Source organism: Nyctibius grandis, chromosome Z (assembly GCF_013368605.1).
Source record: "Nyctibius grandis isolate bNycGra1 chromosome Z, bNycGra1.pri, whole genome shotgun sequence".
Lineage (NCBI taxonomy): Eukaryota > Metazoa > Chordata > Aves > Nyctibiiformes > Nyctibiidae > Nyctibius > Nyctibius grandis.
This window is the reverse complement of record NC_090695.1, coordinates 65,036,495-65,058,136: the sequence shown is the minus strand read 5'-3', so window position 1 is coordinate 65,058,136 and position 21,642 is coordinate 65,036,495. Positions and strand designations below refer to the sequence as shown.

At 45.6% G+C, this 21,642-nt stretch overlaps 1 protein-coding gene across 2 annotated transcripts; it reads left to right on the top strand.

Moving 5' to 3' along the window:
• The first annotated feature begins 755 nt into the window (after positions 1-755).
• On the top strand, positions 756-2,470 carry GADD45G (growth arrest and DNA damage inducible gamma). 2 transcript variants are annotated; one of them, XM_068423419.1, is made up of 4 exons: positions 756-891; positions 1,009-1,110; positions 1,205-1,418; positions 1,807-2,470. In XM_068423419.1, the coding sequence occupies exons 1-4, from the start codon at positions 839-841 to the stop codon at positions 1,915-1,917; spliced, it is 480 nt and encodes a 159-aa protein (XP_068279520.1). In that variant the 5' UTR covers positions 756-838; the 3' UTR covers positions 1,918-2,470. The 2 variants fall into 2 exon arrangements, with proteins under 2 accessions (XP_068279520.1, XP_068279521.1); XM_068423420.1 differs by lacking the exon at positions 1,009-1,110.
• Positions 2,471-21,642: the final 19,172 nt, after the last annotated feature.

Below are 21,642 nucleotides of genomic sequence, written 5' to 3'. Positions count from 1 at the left end.
CTGAACTTGCTCCGGTTTATTGATGTGTTCTCTCTGCTGGGAGTGCCAAAACAGGACAAACTACATAGCTGCTGTCCCGTGAGTGCTGAGCAGAGGGGGATTATCATCTCTCTCGACCGACTGGCCACACTCCTTTTCATACAGCCCAGGACACGGTGGGCCTTCATTGCAGCCAGGGCCGCTGCTGGCCATGCCCAGCTCGCGGCCGGCCGCGGCCCCAGGGCCTTCTCCGCAGCGCTGCTCCCCAGCCTGGGCTGCTGCGAGGGCTGCCCCTTCCCGCGAGCAGCACCTGGCATCTGCATTTGCTGAAATCGTAGCGATTTTTTCTTTTATTTTTTTTGCCCCTGCAGCATCGGGATTTTCAGCCCCAAGCCCCGGACCGAAATCGCCACGGGACCTTCCAGTGGCGAAACCCGCCGGGACCGGGAGCGCCTGCAGCTGACTGCAGCCAAGATCGGGCTTGGCACCGCCGCCAGCCGCCACCGGCGGGGGGGGGGGCGGTGCGGAGCGGCGTGTGCCCGCGCCCCGCCCCCACCCCGCTCCCTCCCCACGTGACCTCTGGGCACGAGCCGCCCGCACCTCCTCCCCCCGCCCTTCCTCGCCGGCGCGCGCCAATTAGCATAATAATGCCCCCCCCCTTTCTCCCCTGCCGGCCAATGGGAACACAGGAGGCGCCGCCAGCTGCCGGCGCCGCAGCCGCGTGGGCTATAAATAGGGCGGCCGGCGCGTTGTTGCCTCAGAGCGCTTGGAGCGGGAGTGCAGAGAAGGCGCGGGAGCTGTCGCTGGGAGCTGTCGCTGGGAGCTGTCGCTGGCCACCGCGCTGTGGGGACCCGCTGCTATGACTCTGGAGGAGATCCACGGGCAGGAGCCTGTGCCTGCAGGCCACGACTGGTACGTCTGGGCGGCGGCTAGTGCGGGGGGGGCTGTGGTGGGGGGCGAGGGCAGCGGGGCGGCTGTTGGGGACGGTTCCGGCTCCGCGCTGATTCTGTGCCCTCTCCCGGCGCGCAGGATGCAGGGCGCCGGGAAGGCCCTCCACGAGCTGCTGGTGTCGGCGCAGCGCCGCGGCTGCCTCACCGCCGGCGTCTACGAGTCGGCCAAGCTGATGAATGTGTAAGTACGGCGGGCGGGGGCCGGGGGCTGCCCGGCGGGGCGCGGGGGCTTCGGGACCGGCCGTGGGGCTCAACGTGCCGCTCCCCTCTTGCAGCGATCCCGACAACGTCGCGTTCTGCGTGCTGGCCACGGACGAGGAGGATGAGGGGGACATTGCTCTGCAGATCCACTTCACCCTGATCCAGGCCTTCTGCTGCGAGAATGACATCGACATTGTGCGGGTGAACGATGTGGCCAAGCTGGCTGCCATCGTGGGGCCCAGCGAGGAGTCCGGGGAGCTGCGGGACCTCCACTGCATCCTCATCACGGTGGGTGTCCCGTGGGAGGTGAGCGGTGCTCGGGACGCTGCCCTTCGGGGCTGTGCATGTGCTACTGGTCTGTGCGCGGGAGGGCTGGAGCTTGTCAGGGGTGGCCCCATCTTCTGCTGGTAGTCAAATCCTGTTCTGGGCAAAGAAAGGAGGCTTGGCACACACTGTACAGCATGTCAGCTGAGTGGTAGTAATAGTAGGCTACACTTCCCGTAACCGTGGACTTCCTCTGCTTTCCACAAGGGTGACACCTCTCCTTCCTGCTCTGTCTGTCAGGACAGAAACCATCTGAAAATGCCAGCTTCCGAAGCTAATGCTTCTGTAAATACAGTGGTGACTTCAGCTGGTGAGCAGCACTCATGGTGTGCAACTTTTTTCTTTCTGACAGAACCCGAATGAAGATGGCTGGAAGGACCCAGCTCTAGAAAAGCTGAACTCATTTTGTGAAGAGAGCCGGAATGTCAATGACTGGGTGCCAACTATTAATCTGCCTGAGTGATGGTGATCTAGTGCATTGGGGAGGCTGAAACCTTTGTTGCATTCTCAACGTGGTGTGGGTTCACCAATGTGTGCAACAAGCTGCTGATTCCATGGATTAGCCTGGTCAAGGGACTGGATTAAAGTCACTCAGACTGGCATGCAGTGGGCTCTTACGGAGGAGAAAGAGAACAGCTTGCCTCGCTAGTGCACCTCAGCAGGCTGCAACCGTGGAGAGGCTGGCATACCATGGAACTGAAAGAAGTATTGCAAGTTTTCTGGTCAAGTGGAGCTGTTTCAGAAGGCAGAGAAGGTTGGGGAAAGTGGGCCAAAACTTTCCAGAAGGACTGGACAGAGTACTGTAACTAGGAACTGTTGGTGCTGTCCACAAAACACGGAAGAAAGTCTCAATATTTGATGGACTGCTTAGAGAGTGGTTACTAAGACAGACTCCAAAGCAGACAGACTTCAACAGGCCTCTTGGGTCAGTCTGCAGAACTGGTTTAATAATGCAATATTTTTTATTGAAATATTTGCTGCTATTTAAGCTTTCATAATAAATTTTTGACAATTTCTGGGAGTGTCTCGCTTACTGGGTGGGGAAGTATGTCACTGAAATACCACTGATGTTTTGCTCGTGTGCTGTAGTCAAAGGTACGCTCCACGGTAATGGAGCTGTTGCTCAAATTCTTTCTCTCCTGGGCCAGCTGAATGAAGAGCTGTGCTGTCCAAGTTGATAATTCAACCTTTCACCTTCTTGCAACAGCTGCTTATTGCAACAGCTTGCAAGACTAAGGAGCTGCATGCTTAATGAGCTCACCTATTGTAATAGGTAGTCTTTGTAGTCTACTGAAAGAACACAATACATGTTAGAAACATGGGATTTTTGGAATACAGACCTCCAGTAAGTTGTATCATTAGATCTTAAATATGACTTCACAGCTCTGAATGAGTCTTACTGTGCTCCCACTTGACAGAAGCAGCTTAAACATGATGGGGGGGCTGCAAAACTCCTGAGATGTCAAATACATCTAACATTTGCTTTGATTAGAATGACCTTGTTAAATCTAAAACTAGCTAATAGTGAATAAACCACATCTGCCACAAGCTGCTCTCTGATTGCCATATGCTGTAACAATAGAAGCTGTCACTCCAGGAGCCAATTTTGTAAAACCTAATTGCATGACAACTCCAAATTAAGTCCAAAACAATTTAGGGATGGTGTGGCCTTTTTTAGAGATCCTGTCATGGAAAGTTAATAGGGCCAAATTACCTTCCCCCCCCCAAGTTAAAAGGGAAAATATCACACTATTTCTGTGCCCAATCTATATGTGTGCTCCAGGACTTGACATTAAAGTGGCATGGTAATGATCCCTTCTCCAGAGAGCGAGAAAGCTAAACTACTCACTTCCTCTATAGGCCCTAAAAATACTCAGTTATCACAATTACATTTCCTCTAGGCTGGCTTGCAGTGATTGACAGGAGCACTTGCTGAAAAGTGGTCATTTCTGCATGGGGTATAACAGTTGTGGTTTCTGGGAAGCTGCTTGCTCTCAGTTTCATTGTTCCTCATAAGGGAAGTTCAAATTCAGCTCCAGCATTCCTGGAATACGCTCCCTTGTACAGGAGGTATCTAGCACTGCTTGGCCTGTGTTACTGTGTCGTGAGGGGCTGTAGGGTGGCAGCACAACCAGAATTTAGGCTGACGCAAAACCTGTAGGGACCTTAGACCTCTGCAAGTATTCCTTCTTGCACTTAGGGTGCAGGAGTTGCTGCACAGCCTGTTTTTCTACTTAACCTGCACTCATCAACTGATGTCTGCTCTAGGACTTTGAGAAAAGGAGCTAAGAGAATAAACAGCTTCGGCAGCTGTGATAACAGAAACTGCCTTGAAGGCAATCACCTTGATACACAGAAATTATCAAGTCTGGATGCTTTATTATACATTTTTATGTTTTTACCTTAGCAAAGGCAGGTTTCTTCATTTTCAATGGTTTTACAGCTGAGAAACATATTTCTGTTCTTTGCTTGGAGCCTAATCAGTACTCAGAGCCAAGAACAGATTAAAGTGGTCTGTTCTGAAATCAACTTTTATGTAAAGTGTAAGCAGTATTTTACAGCCTTGAGCGGTTTAAACAAAAGCCTGAGAAGATCGAAGCAAGTTCTCAAGTACGTGTGTGTCCTGGTTTGGCCCAAACCAGGCCAATTAGTCTTAGAGAAACCAAGGTCACTGCTAAATTCCTCACTGCTTACGAGTGAAGAGCCGAAGGGGGGTCGCAGCTGCAGGGGGGAGCAGACAGGACAGGTGACCCAAGATTGACCAACGAGGTATTCCATCCCATACACGTCATTCTCACTTTCCTATTTATCACTAACCCACTGCCTCCTGGAGGTGGGGCCCAGGAGGGAGGGGCCCTCCTGTCTCCCACTGATTGGTACCAGCTTTGCCAATTCTCCAGTTAAAAGCCTGCAGGTGTGATGGCAGGGGAGCTACTGCATTTTCCCCTCTGCCTGTGCTGGGGGGAGCAACTCTGCCTGAGGAGGATTTCCAAGCTCTCGATCTTGGTTTTGTATATATTTGATTATTTCTATTATTCTTATTATACTCTTTTTCATTACTATAGTTTATTAAAACTGTTTTAACTTTCCAACCCATAAGTCTCTCTCCCTTTTCCCTTTCCCTTTCCCTTTGGGTTGGGGGGGGGAGGGTTAACAGAGAGCGTCTGCCACAGGTTTAATAGCCGGCCCCGCTTTAAACCGTGACAGTGTGCAATTACGCATACAATTACATATCAGTTAAAGTATAGCAGAGAAGAAGTGTGACCAATTTGTTGACTGAGACAGTAGGCATAGATAGTTGTACCTAGTAGGAAGTTTTAACTTTCCAGCTTTTATGGAAGAAATATATTATGCAGCAAACAATGAAATTGATGAGGCAACACCAAAATACCCTTGTGAGGATGTTGCCTCTAGTCCATTAGAAGATGGGAGGCTGGCCTGTGCCTCCCCGGTAGTCTTGTGAAGGTGTAAGCTGTGCCTCATGAGAGGTACACAATTTCATATTTTAGTGACCGATACAATTCTCCTGGAATCCTTTCAGGCTCAATACAGATAAACTGTAATGCGAATAGCATTAAACTGAGTTAGCCTGCAAATGTTATTAATACGGCATTGCAAGTAAAGGCAGCTGTAACTTGCAAGTTATGTGCTGCTGCAAATGTCTGTAATGATCAACACCACTTAATGTAACAAAAATTCAGCAGCTGGCATCTACTGATACAAGTAGACTTCATCTTTACGTGCTCAGATATATAACTGTGCAAGGAGCAGCTATACAGTTGTTAAAGATGGACAGTAGGCTTGGGTATTACTGGCTGCGGTGGGGACAGCTGGTCAGGAGATGTTGGTTGGCTCACCAGATGTTCAGGGTGTTTTGTCAGGTATCTGGAGGAGCTGGAGGGAGGGGACAGCAACCTCTTCTGTCTGTGAGCAGTGTGCCCCACATACCTCGCCATCCCAGGAAACACAAGTGTCCAGGACAGGAGCGCTATGGGTTTGCAGGGCTGGCAAGGACTGCTGGGAGCTCTGCCACAGTGCCTACATCTCAGCTGTGCTGCGTGGTCTTCACAGGCTGGCTTGCTTTGTGCTGAGGTGGGTCACATCAGGGGCCTCTGGGGAGGAGGTTGAGGTTAATAGTTATTAATAATACAGGTGATTCTCCAGGACATGAGCCAGCCTAGTGACACAGCAGGAGGGGCAGGACATGGAGTGGAGTCACAGAGCAGTGGTGCTTCTGGCTCTGCTTCTGAAGGTCTGCTTTCCATTAGGTCCTTCACTTGTGTGCGACTAGGTGATCAAAACTGTGTATTTAAATATTGTAATCATAGACATTTGTGTTGTGCTGTCTGTACTTCTAAGTACATGTTTTTAACGAAGTGACGTATAAAGTTTCATTTAAAATTTTTTGAGCAGTGGGTTTACGTTTCTCTGTCTGGGTATCTATTTCACCATCTAGTAGTGCTGACTGAGAGGAATTTCCCCTTGCATGCTGTTTCCTTCTCTTAATGCTGTTTTCTTCCTGTTACACTTCTGTGCATCACTTTACTTTTCTCTCTCTTGTGGTTGTAGATGGTGATCTCTTTAGATGCCTGATTCTTTTAGTATATGCTATATTGTCTGCCTTATTGTCTTATCAGGGTATATCCATGCATATTGACACACAGGACACATTTGTAAATAATGCTTTCTCTTTGCTGTTGAGTAGGAAATACAAAAAGGAAGGCAAACTGCTGCACAGAACAACGTTTGCATAAAAACTGTGCATATGCTAGACGATCTGCTCAAACAGTGTTTATAGCACTGGATGCTCCGGGAAGGAGCACTGACATGCCCTCTTTGCAGCCTTAAGAGTTCTGAAAACTGGTGGAGTTTTAGTAGTAGGTGGAGGCTGTTTGAATTAATATATGTTCTGCAAGGACACAATCTTTGCCAAAACGCTAGTGGCAGAAACATGCTACAGCACCACTGTCTGACACGTAAGGGAGACCTGGCTCATGTCAACAAATAACTCCAGCTCTCAGATCCCTGTCGTCAAGAGGAAAGAGCAGTGTGTGCCCAGGTTGTATGGGCATGTATACAGACCATGGCATGTATACAGGCAGTATATTACTAGTGGAAGCAAATGTCATCACACGTGTGAGCAAGAGGTGCGTGGAGAAGCATGTGTGAATGTTGTATTCCTTGTCTGGACACACATTGTGGACAGCTGGACCTCACGCATTGTAAAGCAGCAGTGGCAGAAAGCGAGTTTGGCGGTGGCATGGAGCTGTAACGTCAGCACAAGCGCCTTGCCAGAGCCATTCTTGCTGCAGGTTTTTATGAAAACTGCTTCTCATTCCTGCTCATTCCTTATCCATTTCATCATGGCAGTGTGATTTGCTCACTTTGTAAAGTCTGAACATGCAGTGATAGGATATTGGAAACGCTGAGTATTAACTTTGTGTGTAATGATTTCATTCTGAATGAGTGCATACTTCTATTATTCCTCATTGTCCTGCAGTAAGATATCCTTATACACAGCATTCAGAATATTGGGGTGTACGTGAAGTATTAGTTTGAATGTGTTGGTATCTTTAAAAGTATAACCAGATCCCAGACATAACAGTTGTAGTGGCTATAAAATCTCTAAACTTCCATTGCACTGGCATATGATTATTTTGTCATGGGTGCGCACTGCTGATTCAAAACTAGCTTGTGCAACTGTTGTTTTTTTTTTTTTTCTGTGTTGGAGAGATAGCTATAGAGATATAACAAGAGGTTTACTGACTGATTTAGTATTTCCTGCACGCTACAACTGATGAGAAAAAAGCTATCCTGTTTTTGAGAAGAGCTGTTATAAATCCCTGTAGAAAGTCCCATGTGCTATAATCCATTGCAGAATAGTGACAAAATTTAACAAAGAACACTCAAGATGCATTTCAATATCAGAAGCAATTTTTACTGTTCCACCACACCATGCAGCTAAGAATTTTCAGAGCGGTGAATCTAAGGTTTGCTTCCTACTCTCTCCTTTGGGGCACCTAAGCAATAGCAGCCTAGCTTTCACATCCTACTGGAGCCAGCAGGAAGCAATGGTGCTCAGTAATTTCTAGGTAAATGCCTAAACAAGTAAATAAGGCCCAGAGTTTCAAATTTGGCTTCCAGAAACAAGGCTCCTCAATTAGCTACCTACTAGGTACGTTCAGATACCATTATGCCCAGGTGGGAGCCCAGAGTCAAAACTCTCCAACCAATCAGCTTATTTAGCTGTACAGCCATAAACTTAGATACCAGACTTCAGGCTTTACTCCTCTGCTTAAGAAAGTGTAGCATAGGGCACAGATGCATAAGTGTTTTATCTTGGATCGGTTAAGTGGCTGAAATGAATCTGTGGATCTTCGCCTGCTAACCTGCTTTGATTCACATGGCAAACAGGATTTCTCTTGGAAGAAACCAAGCCAGAAGATGTGCTCTAAGGGACCGGTTAATGCTTTCCAGCTGCTATTGGGCATTCAGTTCACAGGACCACACTTGAGGTACATACAGCACAATTATTTGTTGATTAAGAATAAATAGGCAAGTCTTGGCAATAAAAGAAGAGAAATACGTTGGCCTACTTTTCACAAAAGAAAAGATTTTAATGTAATACACATACGAATTTGTTTTAAACAATTGCATGCTCTTGAATTAACAGGGCTAAAAATCTGCTTTGGCAGCAGCTTGCTGAACTTAATCGTTTCTGAGGCAAGAACGATGAATGGGACTATTTCTAGAAGTGGTTGCCAAAGTTTTTTTTTTTGTAATAGACCAGCACTGCCCAACTGGCAGCGTCAGGACAGCTTTGCCTGGCTCATTGCCTTTGTGCCTGAGGAGTAGGTGGCTCCATGGGCCATGCATGGTGATCCTGCCTCACTGCTGTGCCACCCTGTAGGACAGCCAGGGCACTGTATGAGTCCTGTGCTGGCCAAAACAGGGGCTGTTCCCAAGGTGGAACCTGTCCTCTTCAGTTGTCACTCATTATGTGGCTGGACCTTCTTTGTAGGTACAATGGTATGCAATACTTGCAGATGGTTTCCAGGTGACATAAGGATAAATGGGACTGTACCCCAAGACAAAATATTACATCGAGATCTGAATCACTGGGTTAAATTGTTGCAATGTCACAAAACATTTTTTTAATATAGATAAGCTTAAGGAGATGCACCTTCTTGCATGGTAGGAGATGAATGAGCGACTATGAAATCTTACACCAGTGCCAATGCCTGCTGCTGTTGTACAACTTTTCTGTGCATTAAGTTTGCCTATATTGAAAGCAAACTCCTTACTGTAGGCTGTTTTTCTGCATGTAAGAGTGAATGCATGAAAAAAATACATACTGTCATAATACGTGGTTTTGTGCTGTTGAAGGCATGTTTATGGAAAGTGAGCAATGAAGTGCAAGCTAGTCAGATGCAGGTGAAAATAGAAGGAGGGTAAAGAACTTCACTTTTTCCAGAGTATCAGTTGTATCCTCCACTAATACAGATGTTCTCTGTCTTACATACTGCTCTGTTTCTGTAGCACTGTAAAGTCCTTCAAATACACTGCTGAAGGAGAAAGCAGTAACAAGCACTGCATGGTTTGTACTAAGTGACTGTGTTACTGGAACACTACCCCTCCTGGAGTGCTGCAGAGGAACGATAGATGGGCTGTGCACAGCCTGTCCTGCCTGGGGTGGGAACTACTCATCCCCACTGATGCCAGGCTCAGCCTTGCATAGGTCACTGCCTCACCAAGTCGGACTGAATTGCACAAGTTTAAAAACAGGTGCTTGGTTGTGCTTCGGGGCCGTGGGTAATAGAAGCATGCTCTCTGCCTCTTAAATGTGATGACAGAAATTTTTCTAGGTCTCCTTAATCACCTGGCTAGCAAGTCTAATTTAAAGCAAAGGTAGACTGCGTGGATCTCTGGAAAGAGGCATTTTCCAATCCAGAATCTGGTTTCTTGATTTAAATAATTTTTTAAAAGTGCTGTTTGTTTGCTTTTATAGTATCTAAAACGGCTTTCATGCGCATAGCCATTCTGCATGGCCTGTAACACATGTGAAAATATTGTTTAATTAGGAAGGATGTCATGTTTTTATCCCTATGCTAAGGTACCTTTTGAATTTTATAGGGTTTTCTTCACTTCAAGATATGTGCAATACGTACAAAAATTCCTAATTCAGAGCTAAGTCCTGAGAAGCACTATGGGAGCTGAGTGACTAAATTACATAAATAGATAAATAATGCTAGCAATGAATCGTGATAGCTGTACTCATAAAATAATTCAGACGTATTTCCAGAAGTGACACAATGCTTTTACCTAAACAGAGTACACGTATCCTCGTGGTGTGTATACAAAAGAGCGTCTCACACTTAAGCATCGCTGCATATATACACAGGAAGGAGATGCAGAATGATTCAAATCTGACACTGATCAATAGGGTTGTATTTTGTCTCTGTGTGCTCTGCTCCAACTTTTTTCAGAAGGTAAATTACCACTGGAACACTGCTGCAGAATGGAATTCCCTGGCTTGCCACTTTCTGCAAGCTTGCCTTTTTTAATAGAAGAAAACAACCAACGAACAAACTTGATATTGTGCTGATATATGAAGGTCTGGCTATGTTACACACTTCCCATGGGGCAGGTCACTTAGTGAAAAAACAACAGCAACATTCGGAAAACTATGCGAAGCGTTTCTGAACTTTTGTACCTCCTCTACCCCTACTTGTCCCATGGGGTCTGAGCTGCATTTTCAAAGAAATATTTGTCTCATGCTACGCTTCTCAGTAATTGTTGATTCACTGGTATCAAGGGCTCATGACTTGGCATCTGAGGTGCAGGAGCTGATGAGGTAGCACCAAACATATTCAAGCAAGAAGGGAGTGAGTTGTGCAAGAGTTTGTCTTGCAAAGCAGCCGAAGGCAACACAGTGTGGTGATTTTCAAAGCAATGCTATAATATAGTTTTGACATCCTGATTATTCCATATCTAACCAATAAGAAATACATGCTGCTCTGTACCTGGCTTGCCAGAGGAGCTAAGTGGTGCTTTACCTGGCCTGAATGTGGAAGCAGTAGAAGCCTTTTGAGGAAGCAGCCTTTTGAGGAAGCACAACTGGAGAGATACGGCTGAGTAGAAGGCATCAGGTGTGGAAATGGTCACTGGAGTTCGTGGCAGGAGGAGGTGTCCTATACCTACGATTGCAGCACTGAACCCCTTAGACGAGCTCCATACTGGATTTTTGAACCAGCTGCCACAGGGCCAGAGCTCTTGAAAATAACTAAGCCCTGCAAGACCTGTAAAAATTGGTGACCAGATAGATCAGAGCAACTCAGTGCCGTGGCTGATGCCAAGCCTTCTGTCTGTGCTCATAACTTATTACAGACTCTTTGGAGAAAGGATTTCTAAATCAGATGTAGAAACAGCATCAGGTAGCATGCACAATCAGCCGTTAAAATACACATCCAGAGGAAACCAGGCTCCAGAGCTTGTGGACGTTGTAACAGCCCTGCTGCATCACGTAGCTTACCAGTGATCATCCGCATGGAGCTGAAGGGTAATATGATGCTTTGTTTACGAAGTAAACATTTGACTGGCCTCACTGTACCTTCACCTGAATTACTAATAACTTACTGTGGTGTGTCGTTTAAAGCAAATTGCAGTGTTAATTATGATAATAAGCCCATGCAGGCCAGATCCAGGAGGACCCTGCGGAGAAGATGCTGGAGCACGCTCTGCTCCCAGAAGTGCTGACGTTACCACTCAAGCCTCGGCTGGTTAAGGACATTTTGCAAGAACTGGTTCCCCACCTCCCAAACCTGCATTTCTCCCCCTTGGGCCCACATCCTGTCTTGCTGCCCCTGCAGAGCCTGCAGCTGCAGACGTAGCCGTGCAGCTTCCCGATGCAGAAGCGGGCTGCTTCAGGCTTTCTGGGGACCTGTCTGTAAGGGTTGGTAACCTTCTTTAGATTTCTGCAGGGACAAAGGCAGTGCCTCTTTGACAGGGGCTGAAGTAAAAGCAGGACAAGGTAGCAAATATGTCACTGGCTGTTGCTCTCTGAGATGCCCAAGGTGCAGTTACCTCCGGACTGTTTCAGCCCCAGGGATCCTGAGGTGGCAAAGCCACCCAGTCCACCCTGTCTCCTGCCCCAGGGGAAGGGGTTTTCTCCCTGCCCCAGCCTCACACAGCTCCCCATCGCCCGGATGATTTATGTACACTGAACCAACCACTTATCTGCTGAAAGCATAGCATGGACAGGTTCCCCACCACTGTCTGAAGCTACAGGAAAAATCAGAAGACTAGGGGAAAACTTAAGAAGCTGCAGTTCTTTCCACAAGCTGGAGACGATAAAATTTCTTTTTCTGGTAAGTGCAGAAGAAAGCAGCTACCTGATTCAGCTTTTGCAGTAATATTCTAAGCTGCCACGGGCATATCATTTACTGGAATGAAAACTGAATATAGCCCGCAATTGAGGTTACCAAATACACATATAAAGCCTTTCAGAGCAACAGCACATCATCTGGTAGGGGCTGCTACTAGAAACTAAGGTTTCTTTGTTTCCTAGCAGCAGATTATTTCCTCTCCTAGGGCAATTATGTAGCCTAATTGCCTGTAATAATCATCCCTGTTAAAAGTGTGCTAATGCCAGCCCTTCTCGTTTTTGCAGAGTGTGTCTCCTTACCAACTTTCTGCTTCCAAGTACCAGAGACAGGCTCCACGCATTTAGAAAACACAAGTAATGTTGAAGAACGTAGGATTTTATTATCTGAAGCCCTTCACTGATGCTGTTATTGGTGCCTAAGCTGTTATTAAAAAAAAATCATTTAATAAAAGAGAAAAAGGATAATGTTACTTCTGAAATGTGACCTGTTCGTAAAAGATTCATTGTCCTTCCAGTTACTTACAGTGGTTTGGGGTCTATTTTCATTTTTTAACAGTTCTTTGTATTTATTCTTTTTTTAAGATACCAGTTAGATGTACCAATGCTAGACTCTGCTGTGCTGTATTGCAACAATTTTTAAAAGTAAATTGGAAAAGTTACAAAAAAGTCATAGGGTATACTGTACATTGGCAGGATGGATTAGATAATATAACTGCCGTTGTCACTACTGACTTGTGTGGTTTCATTTAGATGTTATCAGTGCTTTCTTCCTAGCAGATAATGTTGTAGCAATACATTATCATTCAAAAATATGTTTTACAGTATTCACATATGTGAACAATGAGCAATGTAGCTTGATCTTTAGACAAAGTTCAGCAAGATACACAACCATATATGTTCAGAACAAAGGTCCATCCAGCCTAATATTTTTTTTCTGTCAGTAGCCAAGAGCAGATGTTTAGAGTACCAGGAAAGGGCAAGCACATAGGCATCATTCCTCTGTCTGATACTCTTAACAAACTTGCAATCCTGGGACTTTCTGTGCCTAGCACTGTGGCACCAATATATGTTTTCAATATACACTGCTTAGAGGCCAAATGCTTAAAATTCAGATATTGTCAGTAGGTACATGGCAAGTGCACAGGCAGGTCAAAACCATAACAAAAAGGTCCCTGAAGAAGGACTGTACCCCCAGAAATACAGGAAAGGAGAGTTCCCAAAGTTGCAGACTTTGCCTTTAAAGTCTCCCCCGACCTCCTTCCTATCACTATCAGAGGTCCTAATGCTTGTCTGGATACAACCAAATTGAGGCAGTTCACTAGGCAAAGTAGGCTGAGAGCCAGCCTAGTGGGCCACCTTGCCAAAGTGACTTTTAGGTAGTGTAAAGCCTGCATCTCTAGGGCTCTTCAGCCCATATAAGTTAGAACAAGCCTCCAGCTGATGAAATTAGATGGCACTGGAAAGCACCTGGACCGGCATATCCTGGTGTGGGACATAAGGGAGAGTACAGGGGAGCACTTTCACAGGAAGGGAAGGAAATATTGCCCCCTTAAGAGCCAACATCTCTTGTTTTTGTTCAGTTTTCAAATTGCAAGGAATATATACCTCTTCTCTGAACATGCCCACATCCTGGTCATGGTATACAGCTTTTCACAGAGAACTCTCCCTGCCCAATCATACCATAAGGTTTAGTGGTGATCTTGGTGGTGTTAGGTTAACAGTTGGACTTGATGGTCTTACAGGTCTTTTCCAACCTAAACGATTCTGTGATTCTATAAGTAACACACATATAGAACTTCACTTCCAGTGACTGTGAAAAGTTGCTGGTTGTAATTTCTACTTTCATGGAAGATATTAATCCAAATAAAGTTAGTTTGCTCTTTTCCTATATTTTAAGTTACAACAAAGTGTTCTTGCGTTAATCAGATACCACTGAAGCTTATTACTCCTCTTTGGCAGTAATGAGGCTGTTGTGTTGGTCTTTTTTGACTTCAGTAGCAATAACAGGCATTAAATAATTATCAAAGTACAACTATCAAATGCATACATTGAACTGCAATAATTTTTCATTAGTAAGCAGCACAGCCCTCCCTGTCTTCTAAAATATAACTTATTCAGAATAAAAGGCCTTCCTTACAGACAAAATTAACAATGAAGTCTTGCGCTCCCTCATGGAAAAGGCAAACACATAGGCGTGATCATTGGATCCTTGCCTATCGCTGCCTTTAAAAGCAAACAGCATGTGTAGCTTCCCCTTCCACTTTTATAATGAAGAGAGGATCAATGGATGCAGACTGCAGGGAGCTGAGCAACCCCCTTCTCGGACGTCTTTATACACTTCACCTCTAAACTCTAAGTTGGCCCTCTCTGTGAGTCTTTTGTTGTCGCAAATTCTCCCAAACAGAAACAGTCTTGCCCTTTCTTCAGGGAGATTTCATTTCTTGACCATTATTTTTCACGTGTAAGCAGAACAGGTCTGGACATTGAAACCCTTGGCACTTGCATCCCCCTGAGAGGAGCAGAAAATCCAGCAGAGATTAGAAGAACCTCCCCTCTGCATATGGTGCTGCTCATCATCAGGAACATGCAATGACACTGGAGAAATATTAAATTTTGCAGAAGCTGAAAGAATCATGGAGCCTCTGTTTATGGAGGTATTTATATAGCAGGATATTGTTACAGAATCAAAGCTCAGAGAGGAAGAGAAGCCACTGAAAGCAGTCTTGCAAACGGCCATCCTTACATAATTCATGGAGATCGTTCGGCTGCTGAAAAAGGAATGATGTAGTGCTTAACTTTAATGGGAAGCTGTAAACATTGGGCCAAACTACCTTGGTGGTAGCTCTCTCCAATTCCATGGGATGAGAGCTAAATTTGGCATCTTGCAACTGTCTCCCTTGGGAGGCTGCACAGACGCTTTGGAGTCCTAAAAGATTTATCCCATCCCTTGACTTCCCCTACTGTTTGTATGATAATAAGAACTGTGACCTCCAGGCTGCTTTATAAGCATCATGCCAGTGCAGTCCATGTCACTGAAGGATCTGAAACACCCGGTACCTATGGTTAGCTGGATACCCTTTTGCACCCTGTGGGCATGGTGTAGCCAAGGTATGTCCCTGTTTATTGGGTAGGATAAAAAAAATCTCACAGTATGTTACCTTATGTTTTAGTTTTCTTGAACTTTATTTAGCTTTTACTCCTCCCAGAAACTGTTCCTGTGTTTATTTTTGCTACACACGTTTAATTAGAGACAACACCTAGGTCTTAATGTTGAAATATTAGATTCGCTTATGGAAACATGTGCAGCTCACTTCAAAAACCAAAACAGAACAATAAAATCCACCTTCATTGGCACCTGCTGATTTTTCTACACAATGTGTGAAACAGGAAATAGGGAAGTGAGTTGCTGATTCTACAGCTGCACTCGTACACACCTTTTTGTAGGAAAAGGAATACCACTCTTCCAAGATGTATGGTCTGCCCTTTCTGCCTTAATGAGGATTGCACTGTGTGCTCTTACAGTTTTTTGAGCATGCGTGGGGGACTGAAACTCAGCGTGACACCAGTGCTGTGTACTCTGCATTCCTGCACAGTTACCTCAGCCGCTGTCCTCTCTCTCTCTCCTCAGCAAGGGTGATTAGCCAACAAGAGTATCTATCTTGTAAGCATGCGGGTTGTCACTCCAACTATGCACACTCACCCACACACAGAGTCATGCAGGCTGAAAAAGACAAAGGCATGTTTGCTGGCATGGCAGTAATGCAGCCAAAATTAAAAATGAAGAAGGGAAGAGATATAAAACTGAAACGTAGCCATTGTGTGTATGTGATTGCAGTCCACAATCTTCTTCAAAGAGCCTGCAAGCTCTTTAACAAATGTGACCCCTGCAAGATTCACTACTACTAAAACAGCTACTGGGTTTGGGGAGCTATTTATCTACAAACTTAGGGACTATTTACTCATCACAGAAGAAAAGTCTTGTGCACACCTGCCCTGTCTGCTCCACACAGCGCGAGGTCTGAGGGCTGAGGACGAGCGCAGTCTGCGATGGATGCCAAGGGTGGCCAGCAGAGCCTGACAGCCAGGGTGAGCCACTTGGCTGCCAGGTGATGCTCCTTTCGTTAGATCTCCTTAAATTGGGGGGTGCTGGAAAGGCTTGCAGAGTTTATTATTATTTGTCCCCTGCCTAGAATCTGGCCCCTGTGTTACTTATTAGCTATATACAGAGGGATATTTTACCCGCACAGAAAGGGCTTTATTCTCCAATGGTTTTACAGGTCCTGGTATGGGGGCAACATCCTGGCAAGTCTTAGTAAAATGTAGATAATTTTAATTCCACCATTGTGTTTTCCTGAGGACTTTTCTGTATTATTTTTTCCTATGAAAGTCTGGATATCATATCTTTCTTTAATGCCTTGGAAGACAACTGTAGTGACTGACACTTGTGTCTGGCTTGCCCAAAGAGTGTGAACGCTGTGAAGAGAGCTTCTGCACCCAGGCTGGCTTTGGCTTTCTTAGCATTCCTGACAAATCCCTGGGTCACTGCAAACTTTTCTGCAGAAACAGAGTTCTGTGGGCCAAAAACATTGGCCATATTCTCTTTAGGCTAAGCTGAAGCCAAAGGCAAGGTGACCTTCCTTGGAAACCTGGCTGCTTACTGAATATTGCCTGCAGGTCAAGGTCTGGAGCTCATTGCAATTTTTTCGTCTCTGGGTTTGAAGCCTTGCATCAGCTAAACTGGAGACAGCATTTCAGAGCAAAAAGATGTTTGCAGAGCCTGATACTCTTCAGTAACCACACTCTGTGAAAAAGAATTGAAACTTCTGCTTTAAAGAAGAGAATGGTGGCTCTGCAGTTATTTGAGGGATGGGCCTGATTCAATATTTCATTTTAAGGAAGGAGAAAAGAGGAAAATAACTTCTTCATGCTCTGTCTTTTGACATGTTGAGGTGCATGACACCTTAAGGTTTTAAAGTAGTTTGGGGGGGATAAAAAGCTATTAGGTGTAGTCAGAAATTAATTCTGTTTATGGGTTCGACACATCTTAGAAAGAAAGCCAAATTTACATCCAGAATGCCTGTCCCTAACATTGCAGGCCTACAGTACCTGTAATATTTCTTTGACATTTCCTTGTAAAAATAAATTGAAATAATGAGGGTACAGCTAAAGAGAAACTGATTGCTAAAAAATGAGAGATGATAAAACTGACTGTGCAACACTGAAGGAAATCAGCCAACAGAAAACAACTTCTGCTCTTGGGATGCTGTGCCTCGAAGGAAAGAAGAGCGGTGAACAATTAATTTGCATTTTACTAGGGAGAACTTTTAAAGGAAGATTTTAATTCTGTGTGTAGCGAAAATCCTCAGAGAGCTTGAAGTCAATTTATAAAACTGACAACAAATAATTTCTAGGAATTGTTTACTAGTAAAAAATGCATAAGTAATAAAACCACTACCAATGAAAGTTGAAAGTATTGTGAACTTAACTTACCAGAAATGGGTCTGAAAATGTTCTCTTGGGAAGCTCCTCCACGTTTAGGAAAAGACTCCATAAGGCATTTTTTGTAAATGAGAAAAGTAACTTTATTATGCAAAAATTCCTCTCTCCTTTGCCTTTGAAGAGGCGCTGGTCCACAGTTACCACATATTGAAGTGATGCATGAAGCCAACAGGGTAAGTGTAGTGAGTCTGTTGCCCCTGATGGCAATAAACGTAAAATCTGTCCTTTAGGACGGAATAACCCCATGCAACCGTATGGGCTGGGGACTGCCTGGCCAAAACAGTGTCTGTGAAGGAGTGTCCTGGTGGCCAGCACATTGAGCATGCCAACCAGCAAGCAAAGCGTGCCCTGGTCTGCGTCAAGAGACATGATTTTTTTCTCTCTCTGCAGCGTTGGTGAGGCTGCAGCTGAAGTCCTGCATCCGGTGCCTGAAAGATACCGATAACTTGGAGCGAGTCCAGGTGTTGAGGGAGCTGGAGCACTTGATCTATTGCTGTTGCCAACTCCCTAACGGGTGGCTGTAGTAAAGCTGGGAGCCAAGCTCTACTGGGCCTTGCACAGCAAGGGGATGAGAGGCGAACCGACAGAAATTTCAGCAAGGGAAATTGGAACAAGATACAAAGCAAAACATTTTTTCCCTGAGGGGGTCGAACACTGGGGCAGGCCGGGCATCCCCATCCCTGGAGATACTCAATGCTTGACAGAAAATGGTCCTGGACTCACTTTGGAGTTAGTTAGCCCTGTTTTGAGCAGGATGGTGGACAGGATGGCTTCCAGCCATCTTTTCCAACCTATATTATCCCGTGATTCCTTCCTATTCTGCGGATGCTTTCAGGCAGTGCTTGTTTCTGGGCGACCTTCAAGGGAGACTAAGCTGCCTGATCACCACTTAGAATGGACGGAGGAGGAAAGTGTTGTTAGATCACACCCTCCTTTACCAATCTCCTGGGGCTGCCAGGAGTTAATTCACCCTTTCACATCTTAGTTCCCAGTTGGCTCCTAAGGACAGATTTAAGGCCGAAGAAACACAAATCAGCCCTCGGTGTCCCTAAGTATGTTTAGGTGAGCCTGCTGATAGAAGTAGCTGGGCAAGCATTTGAAAAATGATTTCAGGTGCGTACCCATGAAGGATGCACTTCTCCTGGCATACGCTGCTCTCACCCACTGGGTGACTGGAGAGTGTTTCTGGTGAGGAGCCTGCAGTGCCTGGTCTGCAGATGTGCAGAGAGCACTCCACCCCACTCCTGCCTCCTGCTGCAGCCAGTGTGCAGGACTGCGTGTGTGAAAGCTATTAAAAGCCGTTTGTGCCCACAGCATTCCTGCCTGATTAAAGACATCTTGGCCTCACATGGAACCTGTATTCACTCGACACTGTTTTGGTCAGGGTTTCTCCTCCCTGCCTTGCCGTTGTCCCCTGATGCTGGCTCCTGCCAATGCTTGTCTGGCTCCAGGACCCACTTTACTTGGCAGAGCCCCTGCAAATGCAAACATAGGGCTTTGGCAACACCCTGACTCCACCTTTCTTTCTCTTCCCCCTCGTGCACAGTGCAGAAAGGCACGCCTTACTCCTAAACCCTTCTAAATTTTCATGGATGCTGTCAGTCCCAGACGGTGCAGTGATGTTCAGGTTACATGCTACAGACTGAGTGTTCTCAAGATGTGCTCAAAAAGCTTCTCTGTATATTGCCTTCTGTGGGAAAACACATATTGCCTTCTTGATGCGTACCGGTCCATTATAGCAGTTTTTCTTTGGTCCATTACAACACTAGACTCAATTGTACTGATCTGCACCCACTTACAGGTAATTGGTGACAAATGAACTCAGATTATTCACTTTTTCAGCAGCAAGACATACCCAGCTGTGACAGAACGGGCCAAATCACAAAAAGTGATCTGTAAGTATTTTTGTGAATAAACTCACAGACATGTTATTTGTCCGTAAGTGTTTTTACATAGTTCACAGATATATCTCTAGTTCTCAAATGTTGGCCAGACAGATACATGTCTTGCAGTGTTCTCCCTGAGTCCATGATTCCTTGGTCACCCGCTGCGTTATTCTCTATGGCTGTGTTCCTCTTCTCTAAAAATTAGCAATCATGTAATCACGGAAGAACGAAAGCTCATGCGTTTGAGGTGACTATTTGCTATAGTAAATAGCTGATGTAAATAATCTGTGAGCCAATGAAAGGGCCTAGGCTTGGTCACATGAACCCCATACCAAATACTTCTGAATTACTAAGATGTTGCAAGAAGATCAAGTCTAATTCATGAACAGGGCAAACTGCTGAACTTACAAGATGCTTTACTGACAGTAAAATGCAATATCTGCCCAACTCGGTGAAGAACATATCTGTAGGAGAGAACAAAACCACAGCAAAATCACAGATTTAATGTTTTTTTCTCTGTGACAGGTTACTGTACTTTGCTCACTGCTGCTGCATGTCTATGGATTCATCTGCTGTTTGGTTTATAATAAGCTATTGGAGTTCAGGCTATATCCTCATATGACTCCCTCACTCTCTTATTTCCAAATATGCCCCCATTTCCTTGTTATCAAAAAGTCTTTTATGTTTCTCGAGTAGCATGCTGGAAACTGCAGTTTTGATTTCCAATTCTCCAGCACTGTTCAGGGTCTTTTCTCTCTCCCTGCTAATAATCCTAAGAGCGAGAATGGCACATACAGAACTACGACGTGACAGCGCTTGCCTGCTGGCAGGCATGTGAGAAAATCCCTGCTGGCAGGAGCATCAGAAAGCAGATTTCTTTGGAGTTCTGACCTCTGCTTTCTGCATCCTACTTTATACAGCTTGACCCTGTGCAGGAATAGGAGCAATATTGTAACGCTGAGGCTCAACGAGCAGTGTAATCCTTTATAAGAAAATAAGGGATTGGGTCTTGAAAGTGAGATTTACTCTATTCAGGTGGCCAGTAGAAGTCTATTCGTGATTTGCATTCTGCTTAAACTCCTTAAAAAAATTGTTTAACTGTCATTAAAGTGGTGCATGACATAACTCTGATCCTCTGCAAGTTTTAAGCATGCAGAAGCAGAGGCCAAAGGAAGGATTTCTGGTGTAACATTGAACTGGCTTTTCTGTCTTGCTGTTGTGTCAGTGCTGACCCATCTTTGGGTCAGAGGTGAAAACGTGTGGGATGTGGAAAGCTATACTCCGGAGGAGGCTCCCTCCTTTTTCCTGCTTCCTGCTGGGATTTTCTGTGGGACAAGTAGGAGCACGCTTCCACATGCAGGCTGCCTTCTCTGAGCTCGCAGGCTGCTGGGGAGGGCAGACCTGCTCCATCGCCCCAGGGGAGCTTCCCCAAAGCCAGCTCTGCCGAGGGCCCCTCTCCACGCAGCAGCAGCAGCAGCAGCAGCAGCAGCAGCAGAAGCAGCAGCAGCAGAAGCAGCAAAGCCTCTTGCGCAGGCGGGCATGCACCTCGGCGGCAGACACCGCGGTGAGAGCGGAGCGGTTCCTTTATTTTCAGGAATAAAAGGGCTGGATCCAGGCAGTCACATGGACAGAACAATGTATAAACAAGGTCTGCAATTATTTAACTGACTCCCATCCCCCAAGCTGAGCATAAATACATATTAGAGCAAAGCTGGACTGGTAGCTCAGTTATTTTTTCCGTCCCTCGGCCAGGGAGTCGGTGGCGGCTCTGTTTGGACCACGCGTCCTCGGCATTCCCGCAATCAGTCATCTGGCTGGCGTCTTGGAACAAGTGGTAAGCTGAAGCAAGCTTTATGGAGAGCTGCCAGTTTCTCCTCCTTGATGTTATTTCAGCCCTGACTGCTTTTCCTGAGGAACTTTCCCTTCAAATGGGTGTCTGAGACGTGATGGCCGAATGTCTCAACGCTAAAGCACATATATAGGTTTGCACTCATTGGTGTCAAGAGGGCGTTTGAGACAGAGGTGTGTAGTAAATATTTTCCAACCATTCTCTCCTTGTATTAGAAGTGTCAGGACACAAACTTGCCTCCTTTCCTTGTCAACTTTGCTTTTGTGAAGGTAACTCTCTCTCCTATCAGTTTTATCTTGCTTTGTGATTTCCTTGGCCTTGGTTGTAAACACCTTCCGTAGCTTTCAAAAAGCATCCACCAGAACCCAGAGTGTAACCGGGTATTTCCAGGACAGATACATTTGGTGCCTAGATTTCACTGAGATCATCTTACTTTGCAGACAGAAAGTAAATTTTTTTTTTTTTTTAAAGAGTGGCGAATCCTCTTTGAAATGTATTCAGGGGGACATGTCACAGCGTGCACACTGCAGACATACTCGTGGCTGTGAAACATTGCTCAAGAGGGCACCG